The sequence below is a fragment of the Asterias amurensis genome, chromosome 20 (genome assembly GCF_032118995.1).
Source record: "Asterias amurensis chromosome 20, ASM3211899v1".
In the NCBI taxonomy this organism is placed as follows: Eukaryota; Metazoa; Echinodermata; class Asteroidea; order Forcipulatida; family Asteriidae; genus Asterias; species Asterias amurensis.
Window position 1 is genome coordinate 4,200,863 of NC_092667.1, and position 16,883 is coordinate 4,217,745.

Here is a 16,883-nt window from a genome sequence, read left to right on the forward strand (position 1 = left end):
ATTTCAGTCTACTATTATGATGCAAATTCAGTCATCCTCTGTTGGTTTCAGTTAGTCAAGGTCATTGATTTGCCAGGGGTCTAAATATAGGATGGACGATCAATATTGTTATGACTGTGCAAGTATCAGACGTATCAAAAAAGACTCGAACAAAGACTACCTTTCTAAGGAAACCAATCTTCATTTTAAATTGTATTCATAAAAAAATCGTGAAAATAAAAATAACTTTAGAAATTTGTTTAATATCCAATTTGAGTTTTCATATTTTTACGAATAATATTTGTTAAAATTAGCATTAACAGTTTTTAAATTTGGGACAAGGACGTCTATATTTTAAAAAATCAATTAATTTGTCAAGCAAGCCCAAATTTGTACGACGACCAGGTTTATTGACAGCATGTTTACAACAAAACAAATTAAGTAGGTCTGCTGAACCAATATACACAGTACAGTGGAAGGGAGGGCATACGTGATAAAAACCCTTTATTCAAAGCCTACAGCAGCGTTTTGCATGAAGTAGTAATTTAGGCCTATAAATAATAATAAGAATAAAATACAACAGTAAAAACATCAATTAAACTGAGAAATAAAAATTACAATACAATGGAATATTTTGTAAATAAAATGCACTGGCTGGTCATAATATGTCAATTTACTAAGGACTTTTCCATGCCACGTTCTCTTGCAAGCATTACCCAAAAAAAATCTTATCGCAAATATTTTGTTGGTTAGTACCCCACCAGTACGGGGGAATTTTTGGTTTCTTTAACTTTGATATTGTTTTGATTCTTGATACAAGACCGAGCGCACTCTTGAAACTGGTAACATTTTACTCCATGTAAGCAAATGTCAAGTTCAACGTGACTTTAAAACGAGTTACGAAATAATAAGAGATTATCTTAAGTTAAAGACCCACTTTACCACAAGAAAATAATCATCCGAACGCTGCCTTGAACACAGTGTTCATGCTTGGTTGTTTCGCTCTGAACTCCGATAGCGCCCTCTGTCTGTCCGCCCAGGAGAGTGTTGAACCACATTGCGTGTTTGGGGAAATCCCACAAACTGATGAATTCACGATAAACCTCTACATACACAGCAGTCTATGGGTCCATGTACATGTCAACGCCTCGAACATTTTACTCACGTGATGAATGGCATTACCTTCCGGTTTAAAACATTAATATGACTGCATATATTGCGCAATCTGTCTACATTTAGTCATCAAAATACCTGTTTTTGTCTCTCTTCTGGACTCAGTAAAAATTCATGTGGATCAGTGAAGGTTTGCTTTTATTTGTATAGTAAGATTTCATCAATAGTGTACGAGTAATTTGTTGAATATATATAGCACATTTTAACGCATTGGGTCTAGGCTGTAGCCTGATGGCCTAACGGCAATTCCCTCGCCTTGCACTCAAAGGGTTCGCGGTTCAAATCTCGGTCCCACCGTAGCACAATAAAAAATAAAAAAAATGTGTATAGCCAAAAAAAAAAAAAAAAAAAAAAAAAAAAGTATGAACACACCCCTAATCAGTAGTGTTAGTATAAATTCACATAAAAATTGGATTTATACTTGAATGCCAAAAAGCGGTTCCTTTGAGAGGTATAAGAGTGTAAGGTTAAAGAGGCGAATAGCTAAAGGCTATTGAGCTTCAGCCTTTTACGAATCATAGAGGAAGTTAAAGGAAACGTTGCCTTGGATCGGACGAGTTGGTCTATTAAAAGCGTTTGAAACCGTTTGTTATAAAATGCATATGGTTAGAAAGATGTTTTAAAAGTAGAATATAATGATCCACATAAGTATCACTCGAAATTGCACGGTTTTCCTTTTACGTCGCGAACTATCACGGTCGGCCATTTATGGGAGTCAAAATTTTTACTCCCATAAATGGCCGACTGTGTTAGTCGACAGGGTAAAAAGAAAACCGTGCAATTTCGAGTCATATTTGTGTACATCATTGTGTTTTATACTGGATCAAACAATTTCGGTGGCTTTTACTCAATGTGTTTGATTGATTATATGTTCATCTTTTTACTTGTACATGTATCTTTATTGTTTTATGATCATACTTTATGGATTTTAATTTTGGACCTTTTAATTTTTTTGTTTTTGTGGTTAAAATTTTTGTTGTTGTAAAGCGCCTGGGAGCATTTTTAATGGATTTGGCGCTATATAAATGTTTATTATTCATTTTATTTTTTATTTATTCTACTTTTACAATATCTTTCTAACCACATACCTTTTACAACAAACGGTTACAGAACGATTTTCAAAGACCAACTCGACAGATCCAAGGCAACGCGTTCCTTTAAAGCTTCAGTTGACACAAGAACGAACCCGAACACATTAGTTGATGGTATCATTGTTTATGGCCACAGCTCTTTTTCATTTGCCACACTGTTTCTTTGGAATGGTCTTCCTGTGTGTATTCTCCAGGCTACTTCTTTACAATGTTTTAAGTCTGTGTTATTTTTATCTTTCTCTCATTGTGTGTTTTGTTGATCTCTTTATGCGATTAGAGGCTTTTGGCATTAGGCGCTTTACAAATATTTTGTATTATTGTTCTTATTTTTTATTATTATTATTATTATTATTATTATTATTATTATTATTATTATTATTATTATTATTATTATTATTATTATTATTATTATTATTATTATTATTATTATTATTATTATTATTATTATTATTATTATTATTATTATTATTATTATTATTATTATTATTATTATTATTATTATTATTATTATTATTATTATTATTATTATTATTATTATTATTATTATTAGTAGTAGTAGTAGTAGTAGTAGTAGTAGTAGTAGTATTATTATTAGTAGTATTATTATCATTAGACAGTGGTGAAATACCAACATAAGGAAAAGAATGATGTATGTTGTTTGTTGATGTTGTGTTTGCTCCTTTAACGGTTTTCGTTTCTAACTTCTTTTTGTTTGGGTGGGGGTAGTTAGCCCTAATTAGCTTAGTGATACTTATGGAATATAAGTAAGCATGCTGTAAACATCTGTGATTTGACTTTCTTATGAGATAATATAAGTGATTTGTCGGTAAAAAAAACCCTGTATAGAATGTCTGATTTTGTGTGTATCATGGTCTCATCAATGCCTCGTGATCACTTCTTGTTTTGTTTAGATTTGTTGTAAGATTTTGTTTTCTTGGGAGCAAATTTGTTTTTATATCAATACATTTTTATTTGCATCACCCACATTGTTTGATAATGCGCTCAGTCTAGCCGGGTGAGCAGTTGATGACACATGAACTGAAAAACTTCGCTCATGAATATGCGGGAAAAGCTCGTTCGAAATAATTTCAACCTTGTTTTACATTGTCATTAAAAATAAGTGTCAATTTGTCAATTAGTTTGAGACCAGATTATTAAATATAAGGGTAGACTATAGACGATGTGACCTATGTTTACATTCAAACCGCCCTCTGTTGACAAATCACTATATACGTCATGTTTCGCCGGGCACTGAGTTGCGTAGTCATAGTAAGATTGCGTACACTTTCTAGCTGGCTGCCAAAACACAAAGGTTTTGCCCGGCGGTATGCGCGCGAATCATGTTATGGTTTTTGTGTGACGTCACAGGTCACATCGTCTATACGTCTGGTAATCACTCTTAAAATTAATGACAATAAAAAAGTACCGCAGCTTTCCGTTGTATAAAACATTTTGAGAACCAGTTCACTCTGAAGTAATGTACTATGGAAAACGAATAAATATTTGAACTTGAAAAGCGTTACTGTCAGATACGTTTTTCAGATTGTGTCTTTTATAGCAATATGCGCAATAACGAAATACCATTTACCGTAAGCTAAGTTTACCTCCATTGGTTCGTATAATAATTGAGCAAAACATTTTGTTTTGTGTTTTTTTAAGTTCAAGTTTGGTTAGATCAACTCTAGACTTGTGAACAAGTCGTTAAAATATGTTGCACCATAGTAAAACGGCTCTCTCGCAACTATCTCGCAAAGGACTGCTCCTTGCCGGGGTACTGCTGTTCGCAGATTCGGTTAAATTGGACCTTAGTCGAGAGCAGTCTCGCGAGATGTTTGCAAGAGGGTCGTCGTCGCGACAGACTTGTCCACAAGTCTAGGGAAACTCCGAGAAAATATTGAACTTACACAAACATCAAGGGTCGGTTATTGTGCACACAATCGTGCACAATAGCATTAGATTGTGACAGGTGTACTGACCCAAAACATATAAAGGTTTGTTGTACAAAGTACAATGTACATCGACATAATTATTTTTTTTTCCTTTGTGGAGTACCTTTCCCTAACATGTTTACCAGTCCCAGTGTATATTCATGGTTTGTTATGGGATATTTTGTTCACTGCATAAAGACACTACAGCAGTCATGACATCCTACACAAGTTGGATGGAACAGTTGCCTGATTCACACTCAGTGTGTACTTTATCCATACCAGGAACCCACTGCACGATGAGCCAATATGGTGGCCCATCGCATCAGTGTCAAACACTGCCTTTATCCAAGCAATATGAAACAGGAATACGATTTGTCGATATACGATGTCGACATTTCAACGATGGCCTACTGATCCATCATGATGTGATCTACCAGCTCACAAACTTGGGCAATGTTCTTGAGGCGACGGAGAAGTTCTTAGACGCACACGCCACAGAGATCGTCTTTATGCGCATTAAGGAAGAGTGTAAACCAGAGAGCAACACTACGACCTTTGCTGAAGCTGTCCAACTTTGTCTCAATAGGTTCTCATCTACTCTATTTTATCAAGGGGAGGAGTTTCCATTGGTGAAGGAAGCTCGGGGGAAAATTGTAGTTCTACGAGACTATGATGGTGGTTCGGGATCAGTCGGGCTTCCATACGGGGCTTTAGATGTTAAAGATGGGGGGAAGATCCCAAGTTTACTTCTTGAAGACATCGAGGCAAAATGGCATACCGTAAGGAGCAATCTTGATAGAGCCAAGCAAGGATCGAGCAGCTCTGTGTACCTTACCTATTGTAGTGGCACTAGTGCACTGGCTTGGCCGCTTGCTGTTGCAGAGCGTGTGAACTCGTACTTGTCGGATTTCTTGAAGGGAAAGACAAGATGGGGAATTGTTGCCATGGATTTCCCTGATCCTGAGATCATCGGTAAAATTATCAACTCAAATTTTTAACTTTTGGGGAATAATATTGCCAAATATTGCCGATATTTATAAAAGTAAATTTCGGCAAAATCTGCAACATTAAAAGATTTCATGCCGGAAAATAAACAAAATGCGTTGGCAACCCAATCCAAGACATTCTATTCGTTTTGGGATTCATAGGTTAAAAACCAAAGTATTTGTGTCTTTATTTAAAATGAAAACTATGGACAAGAAAAGTTTGATTGTTATAGATCCATTTTATTATACATAATAGACAATAAGTGTACATTTAAGACCAAAACAAAGCTAATTCTTTGACAAAAAGACACTTTTTTTACGAGCAAAACATCCTTACACTCAGGTAATTCTAAATAGTGGTTTTATAAAGGTTGATAAATAAATAGAAAATTAAATCAAATCATGTTAAACTTCAAAGATAAAGTTATAGCTGTGTATAATAAGTTATTCAAAAGGTATTCACCAAAGTTAATGGGAACAGGAGGGCCTTGTTCCTATTTTCAAGTTTTTTATCATTGCTAGGAAATGAATGGTCACTCTGTGTTGCTTTGCTTTGGTAATTAAGAACGCTCAACCCCTATATGAGAGTACACTGAGGGCAAGACTGTGGTATCCCAACGAGCCGAAATTAAATATGACACACCCTATTTAAGTCTTTGGCACCTTTATAGTATCGTTCATGAAATCAGGTCAAAAGACCCTCAAATTATCCCATAATCAAAATTTCATAAAGATTTACAGTGGTTTCACACGTCACCTTTCGCATATTTATTTACCTTAGAAAATATTGGATGAGAACTAGTCGAACAATTCATCTTTGTGTTTTTTCGGGTTTTCACAGATATTTCGTGAAGTTAGAGGGTTACTTTTTCGTCGAAGTTTTGTGAACCTTTTCAGAGAAATTCAATGAGGCCTTTGCATCAGGGACCATCCAAACCGTTCAAACATTGTCAAGTATCCACAAGTAGTAAACATTTTCATCAAAATGTTTCTTTCCAAATTAGTGAACATTATTTAAATAATATCAACATTTTCCCACTTATGAAGTCATATGCAATCTTCGAACACCACTCATTGGATGAAGGATGAAAGGTTTAATCGAAATAAAAACATATTATGTTTCAAAGCAATTGTAAGATCTACCATGACATAATTATTAGGCAACGGGTGCGTACTTGTACAGCTCCTTCCGTGACCATGGGTACCTTATTCGATGCGTTGATTGATCCGCACATTATTATTTAAAGTTCAGTTCTGTATGTTTTTAAAAGGGCCTCAAATGAATAAATAATACCAATTAGGCCTACAGCAAACCCAGAAAGAATCACACAAATATTGAACAGCTTCTGGTACCAAGGAATCTCATGCCATTTAATACTTAAATGGAACCAGCAAGGCCAGACGAAAGACAGCATGGTACCGGTGAAACTGCCTATAAGACCCATCAAGAGGTTGAAATGAGGGATGACAATAGCTAGGAGCATGCTAAACACGACTACGAGGGTACGTAAAGCCACCGCCCAGACGTTCAGGTACCCGTCCAGAGCGTAGCAAGACGGAAACACCGTGCGGGGTCGACCACTGAAGAAGGCTCTTTCTAGGAGCTCCACGGCGGCGTAGAAGGGCAAGGGGTAAGACAGGAGTGCCTTGATGACCAAGACGACGTTGACGATCGCCCTGAAGCCCTGAGTGGGAAGGTTATCTGTGATTATATCGCGGGTTCCTGGACCAAAAGACAAGTAGCAGAGATAAGCAAAGAGAGCCTTGAAGAAGCCGGCTAGACCGTGGGTCCAGTAGAGCATCTTGTTGAACTTGTTGCGTTCGATCATGCTTCCCTCCAGGCTGGGTAGGAAGATGTGGGAAGTGTAGCTGAAGATGACGATCCCCATGGAAACCGGGAAGTAGTGGATGTCGACATGGACTGCGACGTCACTCCAATGCCAACTGGCAGCACAGCTTATGCAGAATCCAATCAAGATGGCGTTGACGACCAGGTGCACAATGGCGTTACCAAAGCTCAAACGGGACACTGCTTTGAGGTCCAAGAGGAAAGCGCAAGGTACCACTAAGAAAGTTGCCAGCATTGTCCATGCAGTTTCATCCATCTTATCCGTAGGGAAGCTGTTACTAAGGAGATCTCCACACAGCACCAAGTACAATATACACGTCATGATCAGTTCAATGAACTGCGCAGTGTGTACAATCTGCGCAGCGAAACGGTCTCCCCATACTTCCTTAGCAATGTCCACGTAGGACTCCCGTACGCGCACACGCAAACCAGTGACGTCATCAGTGACGTAGAGGCACTCTACTAAAATCTTTCCAGTGTAGCATGTGACTGCAGCAGCTGTGACGAGTGCGAGCAGGCCCCAGTATCCACCATGTAGGACAGCATAGGGTAGAGCAACAAGGAACATACCCTGTGAAGAGAACAATAAACTCATTAACCTCAACTCAGTTTTATTTGAACATTGATTGAATACTATTTTTATATTGGTTTCATATTGCGAGGAGAGCTAATTTTTTATGATGTGAGACTAATTCATCAACTTCCTGTGATTGTTTTTAATCGTTGGCTAATAAACCAATCTAATCTAAGCATTATTCTAATATGGATAAAATCAAACTAGCGCTCGTATCTCACAGTGATAACCCACCAATTAACATAAATAAACAGAGTCCCCTTACTTCTTTTTTTTTTTTGGGGGGGGGGGGTAACTAAGGGGGACGGGTGTGAACGACTTTTTTAAAGCATGACGCAGTCTTAAACAAAATGTAATACATACCAAATACCAGCAACGTGGTAAATTAACATGTTTTGTTTTGTTTGTTTTTTTGTTTTGTATATTTATAATGTTTTATTTTATTCATTTATTTTTTGTTTTATATCAATTTATTTTGTGTTGTTATCATTTATTTATTTACTTGTTTGGGTGGGAGCGATTGGCGGGTGGCTCCTGATTGTGTAATTGAAGTTTAGTTTTTTCTTACTACGATTTCATACAGTTCCAGCAAGAGAGATTGGTTTTCAAATAATTATTCGCATAATAGTATGAAGATGATTTTTCCTCATTGTCTTTGTCTATTGATCGATGAGTAGGCTCACTCTATGACAGCGTAATCTACAATTTTAATCAGTCAACCTCTCAGGAGCACCCGAGGCTTACGGAAGCCCCCCTCCCAGTAATGCGAACGTCTTCAAAGACATCTTAGATTTCTATATGGGAGGTGACATACTCGGAAACATTTTAGGTCAAGTCTGGTAATATTAGAATTCTCGCCCAAGGGGGGAGTACTTGACGCAATACTTGGGGCGATTGGGCGCTGATGAAGTGTTTTGAAAGAAGAATGTTAAGATGGTGTTGTAAACCCAGAGGTGTTCTAAACACACATCATAGATCATGCTGAACGGGATTTATGCCTGTTTGTTAAGGGACTTTGTTCAGGTACCGTATTGAATATATTATTAATCCACCTGTGAATTTTGGATTGGGTGAGACAGAATGCGTCAACGATACGATGAATATTGCTTAGTTTTGTACCCGCACTTTTAATCGATTTCTTAATTAGGTTGTGCTTATAAACTTTAAGTACAGTACATAATGCGTCGGAACAACGACACATTCAAAATAAGACTTAGGTCTTAATTTAACTTCATACAAACTGGTATAACACACTATCTACCCCTCCCCTTTACCGTATTTCCATCCCTTTGAAGCACAAGTTCTTGGCACAATTTCTTGATAAAATATTTACAATGGAACCGCTTCAGTACGACAACTTTCCTATAATGAATACAATCATATTAAGATGCACTTCAGGTAAACTAAACAAAACACCCAAGACACAAGACGAGAAGGTAAAACATAACCAACAACCCGAAATATTCTACCCCTGTTTTCCCTTGTGCATACAAAATCTTTATCTTTTATGCATGAAGTTAAACTAATGTCTTTCTTAAACCTTAAGGGAGTTTTCTCTGCAACCCCTGTACTTGGGGGTTGGACGAGCTGTTTCTGCATCATGCGCCCGATTGGTTCCAAGACGGCCACCTGTCTTGGTTATTGATCCAAGACGTGTCTTTACGCATCTGTCTTATTTAGTTATGCCGGTCCGACTAGCCTGAATTTGCTACTTCATGTTTGCACGAGTTCCATCTGGGATGAGGGTTCCGGAAGACGGAGTTTTTCCTCAACCGTTAGAAAAGTATTTACTGAAACAATTACTTCGAATGTTCTTGCGCTGTCGTGGGTTTCGTCAACAGTTTGAAACAGAGAAAACTTTACTGCTCCAGGGTTTTGTGAAAACACAACTCACTGATTTGCCAGTGGCTCAACTCATGCATAAGTGTATAATAAACTTTCTTATTAAAAATTTAAACAATTTAACTGGACTGAAATAAATGTTGCCCATCAAATACATTTGTGTACAGCAGCATATCGAAATCGTTCCCTTGATAAAAAATATCCGATGTGTGTAATATTTGTGTGCTTCAAACGCTTGTGAAATTTGTACATTCCTCCGGAAAACTTCTTCAAAAGAACTCTTAATTTGCCGAAATAATGATTGTTTGTATTAATCGATAGCTGCACTTAAAGACCACACGAGCCGGCAAGATCGTTCCCAGAGGGAAGGGGGGACGAGCCAATTAATGCAATGATGAGTGACTTATTAGAAATTCTATCGGACATGTGAATGGCCATGACCCCGTGTAAGCCTATGTGGTAATATGGAACGTTTAAACTAATCTTTTTCTTGATCCTTGAGGGAGTTTTCTCTTCAACCCTTATCTCGGGGTCACTGAGCTGTTTTTGCATCACCACCCCCCCCCCCCCCAATCTAATTTTCAGTGTGCACAAAACGGACATCACCAAATTGAGGCTGGAGGAAATGAGTCTGTTGACGGGTATTGACGCAAATTTGTATCCGTCAGCTAAACATGGAACCTCAATTGCTTGTCCATTTATTATTATAGATGATAGTGCAACAGGACAACTATCCCCAAATCATTTTGAAATCTCAGGGGTAAAGACCTCGAGGTTTCCCCTGTAACACCAATGTGTGAGGACTCAGTCTAACAAATTTAAAAACACCAAATAAAAAGTACCAATTGTTGAGCTTTCCGTGTACTTTGAAGTCGTAATAAGTGTGTTTTTCATTCCCCACAAACACAATAATAATAGATCATAATAACGAAAGGATCATGACATTTAAGATCAAATATTCACCGAATATAACCATTCACGACCCCGTATGATTTATTACATATCTCCCACAGTCAAAATATGTTTTTTATAGAAGTTGAAATGATATCTACACGCTGTTAGTGCTTATCATAATTTTGCCCAAGGCCGAATTACGAGACCTCCACAATTACCCTCTTATCCACCGGTCTCATCAAAAAAGTTCCTTTGAATTTCCACTTCTTAATGTGATGCAATTGAAAGGGTAGGTTTTTTTTCAATGATCAAGATACGGCAAAACAGTTTAAGAACCGCTTCTCTGATAGTCACCGAGTGTGTTTTGATTTGATAATATTCTATTTTATGTGAACTCCTTTTGAGTCTGAAGAAAGTACAGCACTGCGTTCGGGTTTTGATGGATGCAAAATAGCCGAAGGAGTATGTGGCTATTATTCCAGATTGCGTTATGTGTATTTGAAATCAAAGTTTTCACGTCTTCTTCTCTAAAAAAATAAATAAAAAAAATAAAAAAAGGGCTGTGATGAATTGAGTAATTGAATCACTTTTCAAAGCGGATTCTTTTGGAGAATGTGATGATGCTTCAATATTGCTCGGACACTTTACATCTTTATTTCATTAATAACTACATATCCTCGTACCAAACACGATTGGGATGTTGATGTAGATGGTTCAATATAAGCAAGTTAAATTGATTAGGAGCAACAATTGTTTTCTGTGGGACGACATTTTTCTTAGGTGTTTAATATCATATATTGTTTTTAGGTTTTATATTATGAAAGAAAGCTAGAGGGTGAATCAATTTTACATTTCCTTGGAAGTAACTATGGGAGGTTTACACTGCAAAAACTGAGGTGTTGACACATTTTGTTGTTACAGAAAGATACAACTTTTAATAAGATTTAATACCATCGGGGTGTTGAACTAACACTATGCCTAAAGAGGTTACATTAATGTTAATACAATTTAAATTTTGATTTTCTCTTCTGGTTCTACGTGAAAACACCCATGGTGTCAATGTTAACCCCAATGGTGGCATGTTTAATTTAATGTTAAAACATTTTGCCAAGCCCGATATATTTGTGCTTAGTGTATTTATACTAAAAGGCATTGCTTGGAATAGCTGATTGTCTGCTAAGCTACGGTAGATTTTTGTGTGCTTGATCAGAAGACTAGTGTCCAAGCTTAATATAAATCTTTTGAACGCTCAGCGAATTACCAAGGAAACATGACCAACAAAATATGTTTTTTTACGTCTATGTCTATTTCTACAAAGCTGTGCTATTTCACTATTAATTTTCATATCGGTGTGGGATTAAGCCTATTATAATCACTGTACACACCATATCTGATTATTTAGCTGCGGGAGGGCAGGGAAGCCTATGGCAATTTTAGCAACTGAACGTGACAAAAAATTGCTGTTGAGTAACAGGGTTTTGCTGTAGCTATATAGACGCTGTTTTAGTGCGCACACAACCATCAGTGGCTCAGACTACTGATTGTGATGTCGTCATATACGTGCAGTGAAAAGAAAGATATATTATTTGGTATTGAGAAGCAAAATATCGGCACCTTGGAATATGACGTGACATTAAGGTAAATACTCATAGTGGTGTATCAAACGCGTTATCAAGAACAGCGAAAGCAAGATGCCAGAGTTAACGGCTTCGGCTATGGCTTACTCTGAATAGTCGTAAAAGTTATTACTGCAGCCAACGGCTATAGCCATAGCCAAAGACGCTTGATTTGGGAAAAAGTGGCTTTTAAATAAACCATAACTTCGAAAATACTTTTTACGGAGTCGAAGCGGAAATCGTGGCTTTGCCTCGGAAAGGGTCTACGTGTCGGCCTGTTGCGGATCAAGAGAAGACTCAAGTCTAAACTTCCACCCCCATTTGAGGGTTAGCCTCATGAATCTAACCTCATACAAGCCTGCACTAATTGAGACCAGATCGTTAAGCTCTACAAATCTGTATTCAGTATCGATTGAGGGAAAACTGTGTTCGTCTTTTTACCATGGGAATCTGTTTTGACAAACGACACAACTTCAATGTCTAATCTAATGCACCACATGGAGAAGACGAACCACAGGCTTTCTTTTTATAGATTTTTTCAACCTTAAATATCTAGTTTTCATTATTAATTGACGAGAGCGATCGTCTACAAGTCTGAGCCCAATCAAATAAAGATACTTCTTATCCCAATCATGAGCAATCAATTCTCATCGTTATACCTTCTTGTGACGTATAGTCATCGAACGTCTTGCGTCCTCTATCTTCAATTTGAAATGTTTTCTTTTTTCCTTTTTTGAGACCTGGTCAATTAGTGGCTAGCGAATTGCACTCGAGTGGGCTGCTAATATGCAGATCTGAGCATACTGATCGAGATTGTGTCTACATTGTCACCACCTGAGTCAACAGCCTGGCCACTGATTGGTTGTTTTCATATCGAGTCTGTGAGCAGATTCAGAGAGTGTGTTTTCATTCGACCGAGGACATTGATCGCGTCTTAGACATGCATGTTGTCGTCGGAATGAATCAGGGATGTTTAGTGATTTGATGGCATGCACACCATAGTACCAACCAGTGTTCTTTTGTAGTCCTGGTTTTGTTTCAAGCTTGTAACCGAGATTGCACCTTCTAAAACATTTCAGATTAACAACAATTATCATTTGCATGAACTGAAAGTCTGTCAGTTCAATTATTTGCAAAGGTCATGCAAATATTTAACATTCTCCTCTGATTTTTATTTTATTTTATGTGAAGTGGTTTACATTATGATTTATGCCTTGAAAAACAAACGACGTTGTTAATAACAACATGAGTACAACTACTCACAAAAATAGCTTCTAGAGAAAAACAGATAATAAAAATATGATGTGCAGACTAATTATTTAACTATTTATAGAATACTGCATCTAATAATAGAATCATTACAAAGCTTCATGCTGAGCTGCTGTGAACCACTCCATGGATTTGTTTTATTAGAGTGTTACAAGGTGAAGACACCAAAGACCACGTGCAAGACATCTCCGTCCGACAGAAGAAAACTACATTATGCAAATTAGTTATTGAATTATTCATTAAGAGATACCATGCCTTCAAGGTTGTCTCCTTGATTAATGTAATATTCAGACGCTGATTTAATTGTTATTGACGTCATTGAAAGGCAGATTTAGTCATGGCGACGCGTATTTCAGGTTCCTTCTTTGCAATTTTGTCCCTTCTTTTTTCCCTTCTTTCTTTCTTATTAGTTGTCTTCAAAAGATTCAATTTTAATGTAACGAGTCTGTTTCAAACAACTCAAGTTTCCAAACGAAATCAAAAACATACTGCATGTCTGCCAAGCTGTCGCGTGGTTTGTAGACATACTGCTGTCTATGTTTGCATTTTAAAAACCTAAATTTCAGTATTGGTCGAAATGGTGTTTAAAATACACTCTCTGAACATTATTATGTGTGGGTGCAGAAGTGTTCTGACATTTTACTTGAAAGTTTCAACATATGCTACTAGGAATTTGTGAAATTAAGTTGTAAATTATTTATGACCAGATGGTAAAAATTAATTGAATGATAATCATACCTGTATAAATATATTACTTTCGTATTAATATAATTTTCTATTGTTTCGATATTATTTTCCTAAATGCATTTTGAGGGGTTTTATGGCAAGATGGTAAACAGTAATTGAATGATAAATATACCTGCATAAATATATCACTTTCGTTTTAATATAATTTTCCATTGTTTTAACATTATTTTCCTGAATGCATTTTTGTTTTTTTTTGTTTTTTATAGATTAAACAAAAATGAAAATTTCTACAGACAACTTTGAGGCAACCAACTGCAATGCATGACACAGGGCAACTTAAGTACCATAAAAGATGAATAAAAGATGTTTATATCCATGTGTAAGCATTTTAATGTGAATTCTTTGTTTTTTTCGCGGAGATTTCCTTGCATAGGTTGCTCGTAAATGACCCCATAATATAACCCTTAAAATAAAATTAGTAAAAACTAGAGTTTACAAGCAAAGCTGAACCAAATCTTGCGCGTGTTCTTTGCGATTGTACAGTTGTTAAGATAATAACATGAATTGGCATAATTATTATTTCTAGACAGAAAAAAATATGTAAAAAATATTATTTGAAAAAAAACTTGATGATAGAGGGGATATATCAATACTACTTCCCCTTACATTTATAACCTTGATCGATATTAACCAATCTTGTTTCTAGACATACAGAACATGAGATACGATGAGTTTGCATTCTTTGAGATGACATTGCATCAAGACTTGAAGGACCTCTTGATGTGGAAGGGATGCATGTGTACCTACATTGCTTGCAACATGAACATAAAACTCAATCACACAGGATCAGGTGGCAAATCTTCTCGCCAAATTGCCATGGTCAGTTGAAATAAATGAAAACTGAGACATGCAATTACGGGCATATTTCGCCGATTTCATGGACTGGTGCCCTTTCTACGCGGTAGGGGCAAGTGTGGAAACCAACCAGGCGATGTATCATGTAATTCAATTAGTGATTAGTATTTCGGACACTGTGAATAAGCGTTGACTGGGTTAGATGGGTATAGGTAAAGTGTATAGTCGTAAAAACACAATTTTGTCGTGAAATAAATTTTAAAAATCTGTCATTGCAAGAACGATTGTTAATATCGATGGGTTAAACGTACATATCGCTTTAGATAACACTTCGATCACTTCTGGAAGCTCAATGATTATAAAAATTAATACTTCCCTCGAGAAAAACCCAACTAAATGAATAATTTAACTAAAACGTGACAATCGATCTTCGGTAAGATGCTTGGTTGGTGCAATGGTGTGTTATCCCTAAACCTAGTGAGTATTGCATCTATAGGCCTACATAAAATTGCAAAGTTGTATCCAAATTATCCCTTTAAATTGGACACTGTACATAGAAAGGCATAATTTGTTAGCTAGGTGCAACTGCACGTCCGAAATATGAAATATTGCATGAATGGGGAGCAATTTGATGAAAATTTCTGAGGATGTACACTTCTTCAAATTTCCATTAATTTTAATGAATTTTACTGAGTGGCACCGACTAATGGAATTTGTACTTAATTTTGTAAGATTTTAGTATTATTAATTTATTATTTGTTTATTTATATATTATTTCTCAAGTAATCTCCTTGTTTGTTTTATTATATTTTTATTTTTTTTGCAAAAATAGTCACAAGGGCCTAGCGTTTCGGTCCTTGTATATTCTTTCTCGAAGGCTTAAAGGCTATTTTGACTAAGCTTGTTTTTATTATTTATTTTCAACATTTTCTTAGAAATAGAGTGCTGTTTTCAATGTTTCTGGATTATTGTAAACATGTGTTCTTTGTTTGTGTTCTCCAATGCGGCAATTGCTTTTAAACCTCAAGTTTGACTATAATGTTTTGAAATTTTACGAAGGCTTTCCAGTAATCCTGTTCATAAAACCAATAATTTATCCACCATTATTTGTTTTCTTTCGTTTAGCTATTGTACTTATGTTCTTTCACACTATTTCTTGGAGACTAAAACAAGATTCAAACCTTTTATTTTAATTATATACATGTTTATGTCAACATCTTTTTAAGAAGTATTATTAAATAAAATAAATCAACTCAAAGCCTGTTTTATATTATCATGAACATGATTTGGAAAGAACTAACAGCTCAATCAATCAATAGTACAAAAAATATAACTATTAGGAATTTGTAATTTAAAAATGTTGTAAAGATAACATGAAAACTATATAAAACACAAACCATAACTTGAGGTGCTGCATTAATTTAACTTTGTTAATCTTTTTCGTCAGACTACATTAAATTGTTTAATAAAATAATAGGATGTGGCAAGGATGAAATAAAGCTGGACAAAAATACTTCACATTCAATTTTCCACACGAAAGAAATTAACTTTAATACTACGTAATTTGTTTCTTTGATGAACTTAAGAAATTGTAAAAGTATAACTTTTACTGGCAATTTAACTTAAAATATATATTGTTAAGTCATTTGAAATGCTTAACTTTTGTGTTGTATTGTAAACTTTCCACACACAAAAAAATATAACATTGATCCCAGGAAATGTTAAAAGAGGAAAATCATGGCACACAATGGTACAAAGTGGTACAACAACGTTAGCTTACCTGTATAGCATTAGTTACATTCCAACCAGCATCCCATGTAGATATTTGTTTCTTGACAATGTTCACATTACTTCCTTCTCCGTATCCACCTCTCTGTCCAGCAGCAGACGCTGCCTGCTGGTTCCAGCCCGGTGCCACGGCCCCATTCACGGCGGTTACTTTACCCTTCTCTGCCCCTCCTTGCTTCGTAAGTACCGCATCATCTTCCTCCGGACCCAGTACAGACAGCTCCGTAGAATCACACTTAGCGAAATGAAGATGCTCTTCATCGAGTCTACCTCGGGGAAGTAGACCGCCGACAAAATTCCGTATTCTGGCGACTGGGGCCCCTAAACCCGGTATCGGAGAGTAGCTCGACAT

The 16,883-nt window shown here is 36.3% G+C and overlaps 2 protein-coding genes across 2 annotated transcripts; one reads left to right on the plus strand and one right to left on the minus strand.

The window, feature by feature from the left end:
• Nucleotides 1–4,311: 4,311 nt before the first annotated feature.
• Nucleotides 4,312–6,272, plus strand: LOC139952319 (1-phosphatidylinositol phosphodiesterase-like). Its single transcript, XM_071951420.1, has one exon. The coding sequence runs from the start codon at nucleotides 4,333–4,335 to the stop codon at nucleotides 5,167–5,169; it is 837 nt and encodes a 278-aa protein (XP_071807521.1). The 5' UTR covers nucleotides 4,312–4,332; the 3' UTR covers nucleotides 5,170–6,272.
• Nucleotides 6,273–6,398: 126 nt separating this feature from the next.
• Nucleotides 6,399–16,883, minus strand: LOC139952317 (vesicular inhibitory amino acid transporter-like). Its single transcript, XM_071951419.1, has 2 exons — nucleotides 16,524–16,883; nucleotides 6,399–7,577 (listed from the first exon to the last, which is right to left on the minus strand). The coding sequence occupies exons 1-2, from the start codon at nucleotides 16,881–16,883 to the stop codon at nucleotides 6,399–6,401; spliced, it is 1,539 nt and encodes a 512-aa protein (XP_071807520.1).